Here is a 22,701-nt window from a genome sequence, read left to right on the forward strand (position 1 = left end):
CCCGCCCCGCCCCCGCCCCTCCCCCGCGGCGCAGGCCCGGCCGCCATGGCGGCGGCGGCTGCTGAGGCGGGGGGCCCGGCCGCCGGCCCCGCGCTGTGGGCGGAGGTGCGGGCGCTGTTGCCCGGCGCCGAGGAGGGGCTGACCTTGGCGCTGAGCGGCGAGGTGGAGGACTGCGTCCTGCTGCTGCTGCGGCGGGCCCGCGGGCTGCTGTACGGCGCGGCGGGCCGGCCCGGCGGGGAGGCGGCGGCGGGGCTGCGGCGCCTGGGCGACGTCCTGCGCGACTACTCCTGGGAGAGGCTGAACGCGGGGCCGTGGCGGGAGGTCGTTAAGGCCTGGCGGCAGGTGTACGCCTACGGCTGCCTCTTCGGGGCGCTGGCCGAGGTCGCTGCTGGCCGCCCGCTGGCGCCCGCCGTCCGCCTCTGCGACATGGGGCTGCTGATGGGCGCCGCTGTCCTGGACAACGTCCTCGCTCGCCTGGTCCGCGTCCTGCAGGCGCACCTGCCGCGCGGGGAGCGGCGCGCCGCGGCCTCGTGGAGCGCCAAGGTACCGCCGCGGCCCTGAGGCGACCCGGCCGGCTTCCCCCCCCAGCCGGCTTCCCCCCCGGCCCGCTCCCCTCGGGTTCCACCCCCGGCCCGCTCTCTTCTGGTCCCCCCCGCGCCCCCTGGCCACCCCCGTTCTCCCGCCGCGGGCCGAGGCCGGGCTCCCCCCGGGCCGGCGGTCCCCCGTGTCCTGCTGTTTTCCCGGGGGCGGGCGGGCGCCCCCGCTGGCACAGCTGAAGGGGCCGCCTGTGTTCCAGAGGGCCCGGATCGCCCCCGCCCCGGCCCCGGCAGTGCCGCCAGGAGATGCGCTTCCACACCTCCGCTGCCCTTCGCTCGAGCATTTCAGAGACAACTATCTGATCCCGCAGAAGCCGGTGGTCTTGGAGGGCATTATGGACCACTGGCCCTGTATGAAGAAGTGGAGGTGAGAAGTAAGAGTTTCCGTCCCGGCCCAGTGAGGGCGAGGATCGGTCTGCTGGAGCGGTGGGACCCTCGCGGTAGGCAGGTGCCACCGGGGTGGCTGGTCAGCAGCACCTTCCCGCTGCCGGTTGTCTTTGCTTTGTAGAAGCTGCCCCACGGATGGGGGGGAGCGCACCATGACATCCAGGTATCGCATGGTGGGTGCGCCGGGGGAGCCGACCCCGGCTGGGCTGGTGCTGAGGTGCCGCCCGCGGCCCTGCTGGCGACCCCCCCCAGGTGGGCGCCCCGTGCCGCTCAGCCAGACGGCAGTGGTGAGCACACGTGGTGTGACAGGTCACTGTTGCAGGGAGCTGCTCACGCCTTAGCTGGGTCAACGTTACACAGGTCGGTGGGTTTACATCTCTATCAGAACTTGCTGTAATTAGTGCGGTGGAAAGTGAATTTCAGAGGTGTGTCTGTGAGCGCAACTGGCTTTTCCATTCACAAGAGCAAGCACTGGTGTTTGTCCAGAGTTTGTTGAGTTTCAGATGCCACCATTCAGAAGTGAGTAATAACATCATGCCACTTGTGTAATGTAAGCAATGGAGCCAGTGTTTCCAATACTGCAAATTGAATATATGTGTGATGAAACTCATGATTCCTTAAAAGGGAAAAAGCACTCGCGCTTAGTTTGAGCAGCAATTGCTTTTGTTCCATAACCAAGGGTAAAATGGTCATTAACTGAACACACTTGCTATTTCTTAGGGATTTTATTCTTTTTTGAGGGAAAGTACTCCACTGCTTAACTTCAGACACTTAAAAAGATTAACCTGTCCACGTAGTTAATATCATTGTCAATGGAGAGATACACACCACCCATCAAAGTCCGTCCTCTGACTTTAGCCAGGTTGGACATTAATTGACACCTGCATACAGACTTTGGCACTGACAGAGATTTCATTTAGCATAAATCATAAAAAGATAGAACATCTTATTTAGCAAATGTGGCAGCAGGCAGCAAAAAGATTAGCTGTTCCTAGTCAAAAGACTTAACAGCTTAAATCTCCTTAGCTCGTAAGGAAACAACAATTAACTCAGGTAGACAAGGTTTTGAAACAAAATAGTTGTGGTATAATGTACACACAAACTTGACTGCTTATTTCTTTTCTGCTTGCATCCTTTTCTGCTGCCTTCTGCAACCTCTGGCTGGTTGGTTTTAGGAATAAAAAACTCATCGTAGTAGAGTTTTATTACGCTAAAAGATTAGATTTTCATTGATTGTCTTATATTCCAAATGAGTAAGAAAAGCAATATAAAAGGCTAATGGAACTTTCTTTATTTCAGTGTGGAATATTTCTATCAAGTTGCTGGGTGTCGCACAGTCCCTGTGGAACTGGGTGCCCGATACACAGATGAGGAGTGGTCTCAGAAGCTCATGACTGTCAGTGACTTCATCAACCAGTATATTGTGAATGAGGTCTGTTACTGTTATTCTGTTTCATCTCCAAATACAGCAGTGTGTTACTGGTACAGAATTTCTGCTTAGAACAAATACACTTACAGGTGATGTCAAGAGAGAGGGTATGTTAGAAGTACAACTCTGAATTACAAGGTTTGGCATATTTTCAAGATCTGAAGCTACAAATAAGCTAGGCTTGAGTTTTATATATAATCAAATGTACAACAGCTAAAATCTGATGAATAGCTGGATACCTTCTGCAGCAAAAGCCTGAATGGTCGATTCTAAGCATAAGGGACCTTCACCCAGCTGTTTTGTTCCTCTTGGTTACTAAACTGCTTAGTGAGATCTGGGATCAAGATCCAAATTCATATGGCGCCACATAAAAAAATAGAAAGTTGATTAGCAATTGAATGTCATTTTACTTTCACAGCTCATGATCTGAAGCCCTCATCTCTGTTTCCTAGTCTTCTGTCAGGAAGAACCATGTGCCATTGCAGATTGGTCTGCAGTGCAGTCTGGAATAGAATATAGAGATACAGGGAGTGAAGGTGAACTCGTCTGTATACCAGCAGGGTTTAGCTATAAAGATGCAGAGATTCTGCAGGATTATAGCTAGTTTTTTTCCAGTAACTTTAGCCAGATAATTTGTTGATTGTGGGGATATATCTATACTCTTACAATTTCAGTGTAGCTGTAAGTTACTATTTCAGAAGACCCCATTATACTAGTCAGCTGTTGAAACAATTCTAGTATTCTCAAATAGGACATTAGAAATGGATGTTACCTGTACGTAGATTCTACTCACCTATAAGTAAATCAACTGTGACTCAGAAGTCTTGCCCTGTATGTCACTATGTGGTTTGTTTTTTTTTTCTCTGCTGTAATTTCAGAACAGTGTAGGATACCTTGCCCAGCACCAGCTTTTCGATCAGGTAAAACTGAATGAATGTTTTTATCTTTCTGCAGTCAAGTGTTCCTTTTGTAGCACAGGTCCTCACTGATGATGGCAAGTCTAGTACTAGACAGAAGGGGCATATGGAGAATTTATGATATTTCTTAAGTTTCTGTTCCCACAGTTTAAAGGAACAGAGGGAGGGGTTCATTCAATTTGCTGAAAGGCATGGGAACAAAACCCTTTGGAGGTGAAGACATTCAGTCCTAGCACTGTTTCGGTGCAATGTAGCATACGCTTAGAGGGATACTAGCTGCAAAGCAGCATTTCCTCAAAGAATATGTAGGTCAGGGAAGAGGTTTGGACAGGAAACCGTCTTCAGTGGTGATATGGTCACCATATTCTGAAATGTCATTCCAGCTAACCAGAGATCAGGTTGGTGGGAGGCAGAGAAGCAAGCTTAATGTATAAAAGATCAGCTGCTCCTTTTCCATGATCAGCAAACCTTCTTATTCTTGTGGGTTTCTCTGGTTTCTGCTAAAGCAAAAGGTCTCTGAAGAATGAGGAACCTCTTTCTTTCTCCCACCTCTCCTTCCAACAGAACCTGCTTGCTAGGACAGAAAGTGTAAGGACATTTCCTGCAGATTCTTAGCAATTCAGCTACTTCTCTCCTGCCTGTGCTGGACAAGCAGGTCATTTGTTTTCTTTGTGTCAAGCCATGTTCCTCTGTTCTAAGAATTGCATACCTTTGGCAAGTCAGCACATACCCTTTCTAATGTTTATTTCTTTATGGGAATAGATCCCAGAATTGAAAGAGGATATCAGTATCCCTGACTACTGCTGCCTGGGGGAAGGGGAAGAAGATGACATCACTATTAATGCTTGGTTTGGTCCAGAAGGCACTATCTCACCTCTTCATCAGGATCCCCAGCAAAATTTTTTGGCTCAGGTCTGTACTCTACTTACTTTACACATGCCACTCTATACCTTAGAAAAAATGCTTATGGTATGTAAGTGTTAGAGACAAGGGTAGCAGACAACTTGATGAACAGTTGAAGGACAGAGGATATGCAGGTATTATTTTGTTACTCTATTGCATTTGTCACTACTGCAACTTGATAGTCAGTGTAATCTTGTAGGCCGCAAGTGCTCCTCATTGAGGTAGACCATTACTTACCCTCATTTTACAGATGAGAAATGGAGATCACAAGCAGCAGCTTTTCCAAGGTCACACAAGGAATTTGCAACAAAGTTGGGAAGAACCTGGATCCTATCATAGCATACCAAGGAGCTTCCTTTTCTGGAACAGCAAAATTTTGGGATGGACTTAGGTGCATACTTTAATCCACTTCAGGTTACTTAGTAAAATACCTGCTTGTGCATGCATGGAGAGGCAGATGAAATACTACTTGCATTGTGACCTCATTGCTGCCAAGTGAGCTACTGGTGATAGGCTTCTTGATGATGACTTTTAGTGCAGAGTAACACAGTAAAATCATGGGACCCTGTGTGGTAAGCGCTGTACAAGTCCAAAGATGTATTTCTGGTCCAGCTGACAGCTGTACTTCTTCAAACACTGAGGGGTTTTTAGCTTACTGGAAGGAGATCGCCATTTCTTCCTCTGTCCCATCAGACTCTTTAAAAAAATACGGCTTACACTTTCAAACATTTTCCAGTAGGATCATGACCTTGAGTACTTGTGCTTATTTATGGGTTGAGCCTTAGTTCCTCTATCCCAAACAGTTGCATCTTGCTAACCTTGTTTTCACTTAGAACTGAGGCTTCATTCAGGCCTTCTTAAAGTGTTTTTTTACAACTGCTGTGCAATTATGTAGGTACTGTATTTCTCTTCCCTGCTAACCTGCCCCACATAGACACACACAGAGACAACTGGATTCTGAAGGTGAAGTATCCTACTATAAACACTATGTAAAGCTTGAGGGGAATTTTTTTAGGTGCAAGTCAGTTACAGAAGTTGTTGGACTGGGAAAAGATACTTCCCTTAAAAACTTCAGAATTTGTATTCTTCTGCCTGAGCCATGGGGTATTATCTGCCAGTGCTGTAAAAGAGTCTGTAATCTGAACAGCAGCTGATCTGACAGTTTTCAGTTTTCAATCAAAACTGCCCTGCTTCTTGATGCCATTTAAACTGTGGCTGTGGAATACAGGGAGGCACAAGTACAGGTAACAAGGTGGAATGATCCCTACTGGCCGGTGGTAGCTGCTGCAGAGATCATCATATTTCCATTAATGAGGAAACCAGTATCTGGAGATGCAGGCAGTGTTGCCCATTAACTTGCACATTCACCTTTGCAATACACAAGGCCTTAAGCCAGCGAGGCAAGTGAAGGAAGGAGCCATTAACAGCTCATGGCAGTCCAGGGTAACACCAACCCCCCAAAAGAAATTCAAGGATTCACGCTGTTGGAGCAATAACCGCTTTTCTTTACTTCTCTACATCACCAAAAATAGTGCTTAACTTGGTTCTTTAGAGAGCTAATTAATATCCATAATCCCTTTGGGGTATGGAAGGCATCCTAAAAACACATGGACAGCCACAGTTACTCAGATCAATGCTCCAGTAGTTTAACCAGCGATCGTAAAGAATGGGACGGGGCAGGAATGCATTGGTACTTGTCCAGCCTTTATGTGCTGTCCTTGAAGCAACATAAACTCTAGCATTACAACTTGGGTGTTGGTAAGATTTCAGGAAATCCTGTTCTGTTACATGGGAAGGGATGTTAAGCTAGAGGAAAAGCGGCTTGGTTAGGAATAGTTTGGTAGCATGCCAGTCCAGGGTGCTGTGGCTAGTCAGGGTACTGACTTGCCCTTTAATACAGTACTTCCAAACAAGTATGATCTTGCCTGGCCCTTGAAGGAATCTTATATCCTGGCCCAAGCAGCATGAATGTTTGCCCTGTGCCTTCAGCGGGCATTTCACCGGTGTCGGTGCAGGAATTGGCTTTGACTCGTTTGTTCTGCCACTTCATTCTAGGCACCAACCTGCAGTGCAGTGTAGTGTTCAGGTCAGTCAGCCCCATGCCTTATCAATTCTAGTCTTTCAATTAAGCACTCCAGCAGAAGAACTGATTTAATGACAACACGGAGATAAGGGCTAAAGGAGTATATGGAAGCTTAGGAGTCACTCTTAGCTGTCACCTCTGGCTGCTGACATGAACTGCACTGAAGACTCAAACTCCTTATTCTCAGTTCTTCGAATCACTTTTCTAGCTCTGTAGAGCCCAAATAACATTGTATAAATTGGGTGCCTTAAACTTTGAATTTAAAGTAACTTGGTTAAAGGCATTTCCTGGTGTATCAAATTCTTACTTGCTCCAAGGGAACGGGTACTTGAATTCCAATAGTCTGATTTAACTTTTTATTATAGCAGTGTCTGTTTATTAATTACAAAGATAATTATTTTTCTTGCAATCGGGTATATTTTGCTGTTAAATGCCAGCTGTGGCCCATAGTTTCTAATAACATGCAGGTTAATGACAGATGGAAAACATTTATTGTAATAATACAGGTATTTGGAAGAAAGTACATCCGTCTGTATTCACCGCAAGATTCAGAAAACCTGTACCCACATGAAAGCCAAATTCTTCACAACACTAGTCAGGTAAATAGTTGCCTGAAATTTTACTATCCGTAACGTTGCTTTATCAAATCGTATTTGAGTAAAGACATTCTACTGATAATTGTTCTGATTTTTTATAGGTTGATGTGGAAGATCCTGACTTAGTTAAATTTCCCAGTTTCAGAAAGGCTGCATTTCAGTCCTGTGTTCTAATGCCTGGACAGGTTCTGTTTATTCCAGTTAAATACTGGCACTATGTACGATCGCTTGATACGAGCTTCTCTGTCAGTTTCTGGTGGACATAGCTCTGAAGCATAAAGTCTGTTAGTATTATACTAAAAATTAAAAATCAGAAAAAGTCGCATCTGGCATCTTCTTACAAGAGAATTCTTCTTAAGCATGAGAATGTTCTTCCTTACCTAGAGGTTAGAGGTGGATTAAAAAAAACCCCAAACCAACAAACTCTTGTTTGAGCATGATGAATGAATCTGGATGGGTAAATGGAAAGCAGATGCTGCAGCAACATTTTTTGGGGGGATGTTTCTAATACAGTCTCCTCATAGAGTGCATCTGTTAGGTCATCATCTCATACGTGTGTGTACATTGGAAACACTCTCTATAAGGGCACTGCTAGGACACTGCTTCAAATTATACTGGAACACCAGGTTAGTGTTATCTTCTACTTGGATTTCCTAACAGTAAAAATGAGAGTTACATAAACAATGAGGGATGGTGCTACCCAAAGGTTTGATGTGTTTAAAAAAATAAAAGCTAAAGCAAGATATCAAGCTCCTATACAGAAAACGTTACTAGTGTTAAGGCCTAGAAACATGTTAATCCACGGTTTAATTGCAGTTACTCGTACTTTGATTAACCATCAGCTGAACTGCTGGCACTTTGCCTTCTGCAGTGTCACACATTTCTACAGTGGAAAGATATGCTGCTGTTCCATTCTGGCACCTGGCAATATCTAGTCCTTGTCTTTTTTCCAAGTCACTCTTAAGGAAAAAGCATCCTTACATAAAACTGGAGAGCACAGTGCTAATACTAGAAACTAAAAGAGCCTTAAGGTGGTAGTTTTTTCAACACTTCAGACGTAAGCTGGCATTGCCCCAGAAGTCTTGTCCTACTCCTTCCCGATACTGTGGGAGCACTGCCTGTCCCATTGAGTGTAGCTGCTTATGACCTGGCGCTGTCAGATGAACGCTTGTGTGTCCAGAGAAGGGGCAAAACCTGAGCAGCAGTGCCAGCTGCAAGTGTTCACATTCTAGCCGTAAACCAGATATTCAGCCAGCCTTAGTGAGGACACTGCAAGTGCTGCATTGCTTTTTCACCTACTTGAAGCCCTGTCATGCTAGTAACAGGTTTCACGTTCATTTGTACAACTGAAACTGTACAATCAGGGAACGCTGTAGCTGAGAAAGGCTTCTTTTAATAGATCAGCTTGCAGGACTGAGTAAAAACATTTGCATCTTTCATTCCCAAACATGCACTGAGAGTCCCAACCCAAGAATATGTAAAACTGCATACACAAAACAGCTGGCGAGAAAGCTGTGCATGCATAACTGAAGAAGGAGAACAGGAAGGTCAGTAAGTTTTATTGTAAGAGTCTTGAAACTTCAGGAAAAAATAAGTACACTGAACAATGTACTGTCACTAACAAATACAATACAGCCTGTCTATTCTGTAGGAGTGGGGGGGGGTGGTAAAAGAGATTTCACTGAAAGCAATTTTTACAAACATTGTCTAGTTCTGAGAATGAAGCTTCTCCGCTTCCCTGTTTTTGATGGTGACTGGCAGTCCATCTGACTCGTACCTGTAACAGAAACAAAAGGAAGTTAATGAATGACACACATAAAAGGATTATATCATATATAACCTCCAGATTTTTAAAATGCTTTATATATTCCTGTGTTTCTGTTCAGAACGTCCAATTTCCCTGGATAAATAGAGGAATTCCAAAGAGATTGTGCTTTTCTTAGAACCTCAATAGTTCCAGAAGTTTTACTGTCATTAGTGTCATGTGGTGTCTGTCCCCTGCTCCCCCCTTCCCAATCCTTGCACTTTCAGGGTTCAGTGTTGCCCATGTATGGTTTACTGTCTGGAACATACAAATGAAATCAGAAATAACTGATATTGAGCTACAGTTATAAATAATCGAGGCAGTGCCACTAAATATTACAGTCTATTCTCTAGTATTACTAGACTCAATTTTTGTAAAAATAGGTTGCTTGGTACCTGGAATGTCACAAGACCAGAAATCATTACACTGTGGACAGCGGGGTTCAGTCTGAGCTCTGAAGTACTTTCTGACACAAGGTAAATGCATTCCAGTCCCACAGGATTCACATACTTGGCTCTGAAATCAGAAGTGTTGATTAAAATGTTTCTAACCTGTCCTTCAGTTTAGCACAAAGTTGTTACAAAACCCGGCAGATATGCAGTGCTTTACTCCAAAGAATGGTTCGCAGCTGGTGTATATGCAGGGGTCCAAGCTGGTGAATGGTAAGAGGAAGTATGTTCCTGGAAACTACAAAATACTATTTCCCTATAGGGACAAGATTTAGCTTGAAAGACAATGCTGAGCTATTTGGGTGTAATAAAGGAGACCAATTGGGATGGAAAAAAATAACATGGAAGCACATTAGTTGGGAAGATGACAAGATGCAGGGTCAAGGAGAAAGGGAATGCAGTAGTTTTGGAATAGGAGTTCAGGCTGTAACCACTTACACAAGATTAAACTGGTAACTTACCTGCTATCAAGATACCATGCTATATATAAGCATACATGTTCACTCTGAAGTCCAAGACACATGCCATTCCTGAACCAAAATCCCAGGACCAAAGATGAACATGTGTCACATGAAGACTGCTATTTCTAAGGTCCAAAGATAAGACAGCTAACATTTAACTGTTAGGCCTATTTAAGGATAAGGGGTTCATCTCTAGCCTGCTGGCTTTAGAAAGCAAGGCAGTGCAATAATGCTCCTCACTGGGTGAGTTCGGTTTCTCCAAGTTTATACTTTGAGGTACTGCTCCAAGACAAGTATTTTTCCAAAGACAGAAGATAAAATAACCTAGACTGAGAAAAAAAAAAAAAGGGGTGGGGGTGGTGGGTGGTGGTGTTTCTTTATATACATAGGCACCATTGCCAGATACAAGACCACAATTTTTCAGTGCCTGTCTAATACTCAAAGTATCATACACTTCAGCTATGACCACATAAGTACATTGGCAGATGCCTACTAAGGTTTTAAAAACAAATGTTACCTGGATGGCAAGGCTGTGACAGATGTTGCACTTCCTTGCGATATCTTGGTAGTTGCTCAGAATGAATTGTTCCATCTCGATTATGCAGCGAGTATGCAGAGTATATTCTCCATTTCTCTACAGAAACAAGTGGTGAGACAAGGAATTTCTTCTAATTCCTTTTACCTTTTTTGACTTCTCTAACCACCTGCTTGATAGCAAGCATTTGACATCCACTTTTTTCTGCCATCACAAAACTAACATGCCAACACTGATACAATGTAAAGCTGAAATACTTTTGAAGTAGCAGAACTCATTTGGAGGATCAGAATAAAGATGGCACACTTTAAGGGAGATTAGTGCTTGGAAGGTACAGATGAGCAACCATGCTCCTTAAGAGGCAGCTTTGAGACCCTCCACTGGCACATTAGCAGAAATTCTGCTGTCTTTCAGCACAATCTAGGCATTTATTGCTTAAGATATCTTTGAAAAATCTCTGTTAAATCACTTAACAGAAGTAAATGTGTGGCAGCAGCTTGGAGATCTATGATGCAGTGAATCCAGGAGAAAAGGGATTGAGGTCTCACTCGGCAAGCAACTGCAGAGTCCACATGGTAAGCTAATCTCAATTTCTCCCTCATGAAGTAAAGGAGATTTACAAATGTGCACAGAGGCCCACACATTTCTGGTACAGGAGTTTTTTTGCCTCACTGCTTTTCAGGATATTCTAAATATAACTAACTACTGATCACCCTGAAGAGCCTTCCCCAGCTCTTGTTCCAAGTTTAACTATGCCATGTTGTTGTGTACAAAGGTTGTCTATGTCACAGCACAGGGCTGTACACACACCCCCACCCAGCTCGGGTACAAGAAACTGAAACCATGTTGTTCTGTATAGACCTACCCAAGGACTTTCTCGTTGCAGATTTACTGCCTTGTCTGCAAAAATCAGCGGAGCAGAAATAAGCAGAAGCCCCACAAAACCATTTTTGCCATCATTCGTTAAAGAACAGCTCCAGTTTCAGCCATCACATCCATAAGAAAATAACAGCTGGACCTATTAGAATACAAACACTCGATACAGCAGTTACCTCAGAGAGCCACTTATCCTCCACAAACATGTTCAATACTTGCTCTGCTTCCTTTTTCTTCATTTTCTTTGTCTTAAGTTGGTCAGCCAAGTTTAAAATATCTGTAGAAGAGGCAAAGCCATTTTCTGATGAAATGATTAGGTCCATCTACAGAAGGAAACATTTTCAACTATTAAAAAGCCATACAATTAGATAAGACATACCTTCTAGTAAATGTGCAGCTTTTTTAGCACCCATAAATATGAGATACACTACTATGGCTTGAACCAGAACTGTAAAACAAAGGCCAAAAGCAGAAACAATCACTGTTACCTTGACAGTTTTAATCTTTGCCAAGAAACATTTCTGTGAATGCAGTGCTGCCCAAATGAAGCTGCATTCAGGGACCCTTAAGCACACTCAGGGGTGACAGATCAGATTCTTTTTATCTGCTCTTTGTCAAGGTTCTTTTGAGGAAAAACCTCTCACCACTAAAGTAACTGTCCACTCTGGAGTCATTAGCGCTGCTGAACCTACTGGGCACTTGAAGGTTGTAGCAGTATTACCAATCTTGAGAGACTCTCTGGAAATGTTCCTGCTGTTCATTATCACAGAGCAGCATGCAGAGTTCTTACGCCAGTAGTAGTATGTGCATGACAATGCTGTATCTGTGGTGCTGACGTGGCTTTATAGGTTCTTCACCAATACAGGGGAGTATAGGGAAATATCTGGGTACTATCCACGTAGATTAGACTTTTGCAGCTCTCACAGAATATACAGAAAATTTAAACATGTACACAAAAATAACTTTAGTGGCTAGAGAAGTTAAGTCCTCAAAGTTTAAGACTATAAGAACAATTCCCTAAAACATGCAAGATACATAGCTATGATCGCAAGTCACATTAACTGTTCCTTATAAGAAACTGGATGTCAAATGTCCTGGAATCCCGGTTTGGAACTTTAAAAAATTCTCAAGTGTATGTTTTCTTGTTTAAAAAGCAGCATTCTGACTAGTTTATTAAACACAGAATTAACTGGTAAACAGTGACAGTAGACAAATGTTTCTATTCAAATCAGCAAATCCAATTTCTGTTAGTAGCATTAAAATCAACTGTATATTACTAGACTACTGAAGCCAGTGAAAAATTCAGCAATCAGAACTGAAAATCCTGAAGAAAGATGCTTAACTAAAAGCAGGTATGTCAAGTCACTAACTCCAAGGCGCACTCCCCTGTTGCTGATTTCAGTTTACTGATAACTGACTTTAAACAGGGAATCATTACTTGCCTGTACTCCCATCCCTGCCCCCTCCCCCATTCGGTTTGGGATAAACTCGAGCAAGGTGGCAACTAACTAGTTCCTGAACGACATCTCCATTCATTTCCATTTCCATTAATTTTAAGATGCTACCTTCACAAATAATGTGATTTTCTGACTAATAATTGTCATACTTACTGTTTTTCTGAACAATTCTAATTCATTTTCTGTATAGTCAGATGCCATTTTAGTTATTTCGGTTTCTGCCAAATTCACCTACAAAAAAAAACCAACCAACTTAAACTGAAATCAAAGTGCCTTTGTATTTCTACATCATAAATTACAAAAAGTCCTCTGGGGTAAAGAATACATGATCTTACAATTCACAGGAACATAATTTCTTTAAGTGGCATGAAAGAGACTGTTCCTTAAGGATGGCACCTGATGGTACTCAAGTCCTTTCTTTACAACCCCTCATCTTCCAGCCAGATGTTCTCCACAGCTGCCTCTGCCCAGTCCAAGCTCATAAAACAACCCAACCTCCCCCCTACAGAACTAACATAGAATATTAGTTCTATATAGTAGAACAAAAATACTATATCAGGATACCATGCTGGACAGCAGCAGTAACTGTTACAATACACATTTTTGTTTCACCGTGAAAAACACAGATACTGCATATTCTTATTGCACATGCTACTGCAATTTATTATTAGCTCAACTTAAAAAAAAATGACCCAGAAAGGCTAAAAGCAGCAGCTAATGTCAGAATACCTCTTGTAGTCTTTTGAAATTACTATATAACTGTCCCTCTCTGACATTGCAGAGCACCTAGGGAAACTTTTTACAGGCCATTCCTTAGCAACCCTTTTATTCTAGGTTGATCTTGAGTAAGAGAAAAAGAAAACTAATTGGAGGGCTCTCCGTGTTTTCTAGTTTAAAAATCAGTCTTGAGACAGAAAGCCTCCTGTGAAGACGACATCTCACCTCAGCACTTAAACAATGTTTATGCTAAATAAATCAGACACTGCTGTAGTCCCTGCTGCCACGTTTCATTTCCACGCACAGAGGCTGTTGGCAGTTTATCCTCCCGCTTCCCTGTTCTACACGTCACTTCTACAGCAGGTGCCAGCAGAACAGAGGGACAGACCGGCAAAAACCAGGCGATGGCAGCACATCGCATACTTACTAAAGCATAATGTGCTCTCCCATCACTTTCCGACAGTCCTTTTCGGATCTGCATAAACAAAGGCTGTAGATGGCGGTTAACAGTACTGATGAAATCATCCAGTTTATCATGCACATAGTAGACTGAAAATAAATAAGAAAAAGCACATACACATAAAACCCAAACAACTACACATCAGTCATATCTTTTTATGTTTTATCTGCTGAAACTTTTTTTCCTAGGTAAAAGGCCTGAAAGTTAGTGAGGCAGAATTCAAACAGGTCCGTTACATCCAGCAGACCCATCATTTTCTTGTGCTGCTGACTACTAGCCTTCTGAGCAGCTCAGCTCCTTGACAGTCAGTTTAGAGAGTCCAGACATTCTGCCTTGCTGCATGGAACCCACCACATTAATCCATTAATTACAGTGACTTGAACTAAGTTGAATTGAAAGTAAAAAACTAACAGGAAAAATTATTCTGCACAACAAAAAACCATACTTGCTTTCTTTTAATTTACACACAAGGGATTCCTTGTTTGTGTTCTGTTTTGCAAATTAATGGCATGTAAAGGACCAAGTTACATACCAGAAAACTTAAAATTCTAGCATCATGGAAATACAGGTAATATCTTATGTCTGTGGAAGAGCTGCTAGTAGATGACACAATTAAGATGGACTCTGGAGTCATGCTGTAGAAGCACGCACTATGGCTTCTGCTTGCACAGCAATAGCACACACCCTCAAGAATTTCCATCCAAGACAAAATGATGTCAGTGGCAAAATTCCTGTTGACTTCAGCAGGCTAGGATTTAAAAAAAGAGTTAATTAACAGCTCACAATTTTAGGAAAATGATTGATGTCTCAAAACCACTACCAGTTATCACTAACTTAATACTACTCTCCGTTGTAAGTCAATCACTCGTGTAACAGCATTAGTCAGAGGTCCCACTCTCAAAACCCCACAATACTTTATACCATAGTACAATGCAGAAACATCAGTCACAGGATGCTCCTGCCCAAAAAGTTCATGGTTCTGACACAAAAGACCCCGTAAGTGAACAAAACCAACAAACATCAAGAACAGTAATAAAGTAAGTGTAATATTAAAGTAAGTACCATTTTGTCAAATTGTCGTGCCGCCCATCTGGCACCTGTTGGCAGGAAACACTCTGCATACATCAAAGCCAGGGAGTGTCAGTGACAGAGGGCAAGATGAAAGATAAAAGAATATTCTTTGTACAACAGCTGTAACATTTTAATGTGAGATGAATGGCTACTCTAGTAGACCTTCTGTGAAGAAAAGGGGTATAAACTCTCCGTAAAAAATGTATGGGGAACAGACCACACCAAAAGCTGCACTTTGACCAACTTTTTAGATGTTCAGCTTGTTAATTTATAATTCCAGACCCCAGAGAAACGATAAATGTCCTTTACTATTTGCAAAAGCTTGTAACTTCTAAGAAACAGTTCTTGTACAGGCAGTCATAGCAACTGATTGCATAGAAACTGTTTATTCAAATATATTACTACTGAAAAAAGTTATTTACTGTCAACAGATTTGATAAGAAATTAGACAAACGAACGTGATCTTAACTCATTAAGTACCTACAATCTTTGTAGTCTGACTCAAAGTGTGTACAGGAATCTCTTTGTCCATTTTTCTTCTGGTAAAAATATCTCGGAGGTGTCAACACTACTTTGAAAGACTGTGTTTAAGAAGACCTTGATGTAAAATGAGTATGTTAGATGTATACGGAGCCAGGACCACCCCCTACTTCCAAAATACAGATTAAACCGTTTGAATAGTCTTAATTTCAAATAACTTCCTCTGTAAAATGTAGTACTTAAAAAAAAATAGAATCTAAGACAGTTACAATTGCTGTAAATTATTTTTTGTTACATAAACAAAATTATTTCCTTCTCTAGGGCATAAAATGCAATCTCAACTAATACTGTATCACAGACGCACTCATTGTAATCTGGTTTTGGTCAAAATTAAAGCAAATTGCTATTCCAGTACCCAATTATGAGCACAACAAAGTTGTTTATAGCATGTAAAACCAAGTATATGCAGGACCCTGGTATTAATTCTTTGTGCCAATAAACAACTCTCAGCCCTGAACAGTTAATATAGATAACACGTGACAGCATTAGAGTTTGTTATGTGTTACACTAGAACACTGCCTGGGAGCATTTTCTTTAGAAGAAATTATTTCAGTTCAATGATGGATAGCAGATGAGCAAATAAGACAGTAAATAAATGGAACACAAATATTTTGGGGGTTAGGGCAGGTCCTAAATTTAAACTCTTAATAATAAACTCAAATATTTTCTACAGAAAAGCTGAACAGACCCCTCACTGAAGATAAAGCAGAGGTTCTTGAAGAAAGCAGAATCTTTTCTCAATGTGTTTGCATGCAAACCATAAACAGCAGATAGTGTAACAAACTTACACACTCTTGGTTAATTATGACTTTTCAACAGGCACTGTGTTAATCTTCCTTGCTCAAAGACAAGTGAACAATAGCAATCTTTATTACTTAGTCTGACATGTCACAGCTTCATGATAAATTCAAAAACATACTGGCACAGTTGCAAAATTCGAGCTCCCATGTTTACGGCAAAAGACCACAAATAAGCTGAGTGAATGCTTTAAAAGAAAAAGATAGGGCCTTTACACATGGTTATCTATCTATGTACTTCAGCTCCCATGTCCTCTGCAACTAGAAGATTAAGCAGAAGATTAAGTACAATTCTAGTCTGCAAAGTAGCAATACGAAAATGTCATGGTTTTCTTCTACTTTGATGACACTGAGGAGATAAAATACAAGCCACTGACCACCAGTGTTGATACTTCCAGCATTTTCAAGATCAAACCATATTTAAAAAAAACTAATAACTACACAACAGCTTTTGGCATAGAGTTAATCAGTTTGCAAACTTCTCAGTATTAAACAAAAAAATAGAAAAACCCTTAAGAATAACACAGCAAATTACTTTGGATTTTAAATCACCGATGCTCAGGTTTCATTTCACAGAAGAGTAGAAGAAGAAATCATTCAGAAAAGTGAGTTTCTTTGAGCAAAAATCCATGGTGGGGTTTAGGATTTTTTTTTCTCCCATTTTCTTCAGCTACTTTCTTAGTACCAAGACAATTGATATAACAAGAAGCTCCCTATGAGGATTTGAAAATGCTGCCATCTAACTTGATTACAGCTAGAAAAAACTGAAGCAACAGGACCATTACCAGTAAGAGAATCTAAAATCTAAAATCTAAATTTAAAAAAATTTAAAACAAAGTTCTTTAAAAACTAAACATTCTTAATTATGCATCGCAGCACATTGTTCAATACCTTTTTTTCCACCCCTTCTGTTTAACAACATCAAAACCAAGCCTGAACACTTATTTGTAACAGCACAAGGTATTATACATAAATACCTAAACCCAGGCAATCCCTGCATTGAAAGCTTGACAAAGTTTCAACTATGGACTACACTACATCACTCACTGTTAGGTTTTTTTATATGTATCCTGCTTTTATTTTAAACTCATATGAAACCATTCACATTAAACCTCTTTCTACACATACATCTACCATACATGTTTCAGCCTTCCCATGAAAAATAGAATCCCTGGGAAAAGAATAGGTTGCTACTGTTGCCACACAACAATCTAGAACCAGAACAATTACACTGCAAACAAGTTTAGGGCAGGAAAAGACTAGTTATTCAAATGGTGCAAATGGATTTTCACCAGCACTGCAGTGCTGATACACTTGAAGAGTTCTAATGAACTTAAGTAAGAACTCATAGCCAAGACTTCAGTTTTAAAGTGCAATCACTAACCCACCACCTGAGTGATGACTAACACCTACACCCTACTGCAATGCTGTTTTGATACAACTGGAGACTGGCACATCCAATCTTTTTTCAGTCTTCTTTACACAGGGCGTATTGAATTTTGACCTAAGGGATACAGTCAGTCTTCATTACCAGAACATCTAAATGAGTAACTGAGAAGCTTCTCTACAATTTATGTTTCAACCCAACTACAAGGCACCCAATATGAAGCAAAAAAAAAAAATAATTCGCAGAAAATACAGCCTGTGTTACATGGGACACAAAAATAGATTACCTTAAATTCTATGGATAAGTGGATACAAATCCACAGTACAAACAGAAAAGTCCCTGTAGAGCAGGTAGCACTGTAACAAGATACAAGAATACTACCAAGTCTGGCAGGAGCATGGCTTCCAGAAGTAGCAATGGGCAAGACGATGCAGGCGAGATGGGAGAAAAGTACAGCCCTCCACCAAAAAACCCTCTTCTCATCCTCAGCATTCAATTCTCCCGCAACATGTCAAAGAAATAACTAAAGTGCATTTACTTAAAAGTGTTCACTACACTAGCGAAGTACTGCTGAGGAACTGTGGGATCTCACTGTCTGTACTCCCACTGATCTTCCCCAGTCCCTTTTCTGTCAGAGCTCTGATACTCTTCATTGTCTACACAAAAATGCCTAGTTCAAGAAGCCAAGAGCCACGCTTTCTTTTTCTAGTTTTGACATATTTGATGCACTATAAAGCAAAATATCAGAACAACAGTGTAGTGGATTGTTCTGTTGTTTTGCAATGCAAACTCTTCTGGTAACATGAAACACAGGCTTCAAACAGACCGTTATCTGCAAATTCCACCACAGATAAGAAAAATTCCCTGAAGCTCTAGCTGAACTTTGCAGATAAGATGCACGAAAGATGAGCACACTGGGTCACACATAGAAGTAACTGCTGGGGCTTTTGCTAGAGTACTAAATACTAAAAGACATACAAAACACGTAAAGTAAAAAATGCTTGTCTATTCTATGAATCCCTGTTTCTCATATAAAATTTATTTAGTGGGTCTTTCAATGGCCAAGCATGAAATATGTATGCTTAAGAAGTTGGTATGATTGCAGACTAAAGTCGACCCTAAGTTATTTTCTTCCGAGTTCAGCTACCAAGCCAGTTAAATAAAATACAAGATACAGTTAGACAAAAGCCAGTCTGATGCAATCCACATTAATGAACAGTTAATCAATACACTCCTTGCCTACCACCAAACAGGCAGGAAAAAAAGCAGTTTTCTTTTATACTTCCATTTTTCTAAACATCCTTTCATATATTGACTGTATAATTTTTCTGATGAATTTCGCTGTAAATTAATATACAGTTAAATTTTATAATTAATTGTATAAATACTACCTAATACTGTCCTTCAGCAAATACAGCCATTGGTTTGAAAGGCAACCTGACTTTGTCCCTCCAAATTATCCTTAGGTTCATAAAAAATACAGCAAAAGAAAATTTATCTGTGTTTTCTGTTAACCTTCTGGCATTGAAGACTGTGGCAAACAAAGCACTTGTGAATGACCACATCTTTGGAAAATAAATGCCTCATATTGTTACATACTCATCAAATGAAGATGTGCTGAATCCAAGAAAAAAACAGATAAACCTTGAAATCTATCAAAGGATAGAGAGCACATGAATCTCAATATTCATTCCACGACCTGTAAAAAACCAGTTATGCTATTACAGAGTGGCATGTGTTTTCCAGGGGAGATGCACCATCTTTCCAGCTGTACTATTCAGTTTCAGTTATTAAAGAACTTCAGCTGGCTTGAAAGACAGCAGGAAAAGTAACTATGAACTCTGCTATTTTTACTGTTTCCTGATTTCAGTCTGGGGTCAGGGTCAGAATAGTATTTTCCTCTCACAGTGTTTTGTAAAGGGGCCTGACAACAGCCAACTCAAATATTACCATTTCCCTGAAACGGTTACTGTTATGACTTGACTTCATTAGATGCAGCTTTTTTATCCTTTTGTATTTAAGGAAACCAATGTCATAGACAGGTGACAGCCTTGTTATGGAATGCTTACAACCTGCAGGAGAAAGGAAAACAATTCAAATACACTAGTTTTACTAACATTAGCTATAACCCGATCTAAAAAATATGGTTCAGATTGTAGTAAGCAGTATTAAGATGTATTTGAAGAAACTACATCGAAATCAGCAACAGCCCATTCAGGCTGAGTTTCCTCATAAAAATGCTATTACCATGATCTCATAAATTGTGATAGCATTAACTTTGCTGCTAACAAAGATGGGTTTGTCAGATCGCTGGTTCTTTTGTTCATAAAACAAACGCGGGGGAGAAGTGTTCCATTCAGTAAGTCAAGTTCAACACCCTTTTGCCTCCCAACGTGACAAAAAGCTTTCCTACGAGCATTTAATAAAACTGTAATAGTTTCAACTCCCACACTCTGTCTGTGTCATTTCACAAACTCCTCCACTACACATCAACTGTCACTATGCAGAAAAAATACCAAGTACTTGGTAGGCAGCAGTTGCAATGGAGCCATTTTTTTCTAAATCCTTCTATTAAATATACCTTCCTAATGAATAACTCCATCAGCTCTTACTGCAATACCACTCCCTGATCCTTCATACTGAAAACACGATCTAGCTAGGTTCTTTGTTCTTACAACACAATGAAGTCATTACAGCCATGCTATTGGCTTAGGCCACCTCTGGCACTTATGATAAATTCTTTTAAAAATCACAGTGGCTTCGTTCTCACAAATATAGAGGTAAACCTGTAAAAAGCAACCTTATTTTTCCACACTTCCATTTTTTTAAAGTCAGAAATCCAGGCAGGTGCTGAAATAAGCTCTTTTGCTCAGCAGAGTGGAAGGACTCCACGTGTGGCAGCAAAGCAAGATGGAGTTCACAACAGCTTGTGCACATTAGTGACTACGGTCTTTTCTCTCTTAACAGAGAGAAAGAATAGTTAGCAATGGTGATGCTAAATTTATCATCCCAGTTAACCACCAGCAACCAAACAGTTCAGTTCCTCTAGAGTTACTGGTTCAACACTCAACAGACTCATGCAGATATACTGAACTGACTAAACCCCTCAAACCACTGCTGAGAAGGCTTTTATTTTTGAACTAGAAAATAACTTGAGACAATTATTTAGTGCATACTAGATCTCAGAATGTGTAATTTAAACGTTTGCTGGAGTTATCTGCCTTTCAAAAGTAATGGTTTAAATTCACTAATTTGAACATCATTTGTGTATTTCATTTTAAAAGGCACTTTCTGTTCTTATACATTCCATGTCCTTTTCAATTTTGTTCATAAACAAGGAGAAGATGAAAATAGAGGAATTTTATTCTTTCACTATTTTCTGGGAACCAGCAACTGACACATCTAATACCTACTTACTAATCAGCGCTAAACACACTACTCATGACAGCTTTATTTTGGATTATACCCACCACATTTTCCAAAGTAGTGAAGATGAAATACAGATCTCTGATCTGTAAGATGTCTGAAAAAAATCCTTATTCAGTTGATTACACATTCCTGTACGATTTAAGTTTGAACATGAGCTTCAAACAAATTTTATAGTATACAATCAAATTTTTATTACATGTACCATAAATTTCAGCTTGGTATAGCATATATTAAAACTAACCAGCTGACCATGTAATCTGTCAGATGTGACGGATTTAGTCAAGATGAGTAACAGCATACAATTCAGTATGAATAAGTATGAAGGAAAACATTCTGGAAATTTCAGCATTATCGAGTGTGAAAAATGGATTTTTTTTTTAAACCTATGAAAAACATCTTTGCTAAAATAAGAAGTGTTAGCATGACCAGATTAAAACTTAAGCTTCCTCATTGCTGGGTTATTTTATCTTTTAGGAAAGAAAGAGAACACTCACATCATTAAAGTTTTTTAACTTCTTTTTAGATGGCATATGCTTTTCAGCAGTCTAATTATTTGTAAGCTGCACCAGGAAAAAAAATAGCTCTTCCATCTCCCTAATTTTTCTCAAAAATTAAGACACACCTTTATGTATTTCACAGCAGCGCCTGTGTAATTTCCTTGCCTCTGATCCTTCCATTATCCCATGAGACATGAGGACCTGCAAGAACCGCCGATGAGCATCGGTCATCTGAGCTGCCATCGCAATATTCCACCTGGCTTGAAATGCTGCGAATGGTGTAAACTGTAATTAATGCACATGCTCATGCAAATTAAAAATACAGTCCAAGCATACATAAGATTTCAATTAAACTCTCTAACATTGAATCGGGGCAAAACAGCAGATAGCCCACGTTGTTCTCAGAATACACATGGTGACTAACTCCAAGGTTCTACGAAAAGGAAGCAAAAGATAGAAGATAAACTAAGTTTAGCTATAGACTAAGACAACGTTGGCACCGTGCTATCACACCCCTAACGTCTGTGTAACACCACCTCGCGTAGTTCCGTGTTGGATGCTTCTGCTCACTGCACATCCTAATAACTTGTCTAGAGCGTAACTTGCTGCAGACAGAAAATCCTCCTCTAAACGTTCTGAAGCACAGCAGAACTAAATAAAAGCATCTCAAGAAATTCCTCGGCCACTGCGGCCAAATAATGGCCAATAGTTCACAAGAAAAAAGGAGCTTCCAGGCTCCTCCAAGCCAAGAGACCAAGTAACAAAGCGAACCAGAGACGCCGCGGCCTGCCGGGACTGGCCGGGCCCGCAGGCGGACCCTGCCCGGCGGCTTCCCCCGTGCCCGGCGGCCGAGGCCGCGCCGTCGCCCCCCCCGGGCGGGAGGCCCAAGCGCTCCGGGCGCCGCGGCGGGCACGGCCTCGGGCGGGAGCACCCTGGAGGCCGCGCAAAGCGCGCCGGCTCCGGCCGTCCACCGCAGGCCTCGCCACGCAGCGGGGCGGCCGCTGGCCGAGCTCCGGCCTGCCCCGCCCGCCCCTCCGCCCGCTCGGCCTGGGTCTGCCGCCAGCCGCAGGCAGCCGCACGAGAAACTGCCCCGTCCCCGCCGCTGCCAAGGCCGACCTCCCGCTCGGGCTCGGACCCCCGCCCTGCTCGCCCGGCCCCGCGCTCCACCGGGCCGCCTCACCCGCCAGCACCGTCGTCCCCCGTGCTCAGCAGCTCGGTGCTCGCTGCCGCCGCCTGCCATCGACCGGCTCAGCAGCGGGCGGGGCGGGGCCGGGCCGTTTCCGGCGCGGCGGGGCGCGGCGGGGCGGGCA

At 42.0% G+C, this 22,701-nt stretch overlaps 2 protein-coding genes across 5 annotated transcripts; one reads left to right on the top strand and one right to left on the bottom strand.

The window, feature by feature from the left end:
* The first annotated feature begins 11 nt into the window (after positions 1-11).
* Positions 12-7,233, top strand: KDM8 (lysine demethylase 8). 3 transcript variants are annotated; one of them, XM_056334088.1, is made up of 7 exons: positions 12-543; positions 797-963; positions 2,283-2,415; positions 3,291-3,332; positions 4,092-4,241; positions 6,822-6,914; positions 7,013-7,233. In XM_056334088.1, the coding sequence occupies exons 1-7, from the start codon at positions 46-48 to the stop codon at positions 7,175-7,177; spliced, it is 1,248 nt and encodes a 415-aa protein (XP_056190063.1). In that variant the 5' UTR covers positions 12-45; the 3' UTR covers positions 7,178-7,233. The 3 variants fall into 3 exon arrangements, with proteins under 3 accessions (XP_056190063.1, XP_056190067.1, XP_056190064.1); XM_056334092.1 differs by lacking the exon at positions 7,013-7,233 and adding an exon at positions 4,483-4,623; XM_056334089.1 differs by lacking the exon at positions 3,291-3,332.
* A 1,209-nt stretch (positions 7,234-8,442) lies between these two features.
* On the bottom strand, positions 8,443-22,699 carry NSMCE1 (NSE1 homolog, SMC5-SMC6 complex component). Of its 2 annotated transcripts, none has more exons than XM_056334094.1 (8): positions 22,572-22,699; positions 21,517-21,660; positions 13,638-13,759; positions 12,647-12,724; positions 11,213-11,359; positions 10,143-10,259; positions 9,111-9,231; positions 8,443-8,688 (listed from the first exon to the last, which is right to left on the bottom strand). In XM_056334094.1, exons 2-8 carry the CDS (start codon positions 21,632-21,634, stop codon positions 8,606-8,608), a joined length of 786 nt encoding a protein of 261 aa, XP_056190069.1. In that variant the 5' UTR covers positions 21,635-21,660; positions 22,572-22,699; the 3' UTR covers positions 8,443-8,605. The 2 variants fall into 2 exon arrangements, with proteins under 2 accessions (XP_056190069.1, XP_056190068.1); XM_056334093.1 differs by having other exon boundaries at positions 21,517-21,676; positions 22,572-22,669.
* Between the last annotated feature and the right edge of the window lie 2 nt (positions 22,700-22,701).

This window comes from Falco biarmicus, chromosome 4 (genome assembly GCF_023638135.1).
Source record: "Falco biarmicus isolate bFalBia1 chromosome 4, bFalBia1.pri, whole genome shotgun sequence".
In the NCBI taxonomy this organism is placed as follows: domain Eukaryota; kingdom Metazoa; phylum Chordata; class Aves; order Falconiformes; family Falconidae; genus Falco; species Falco biarmicus.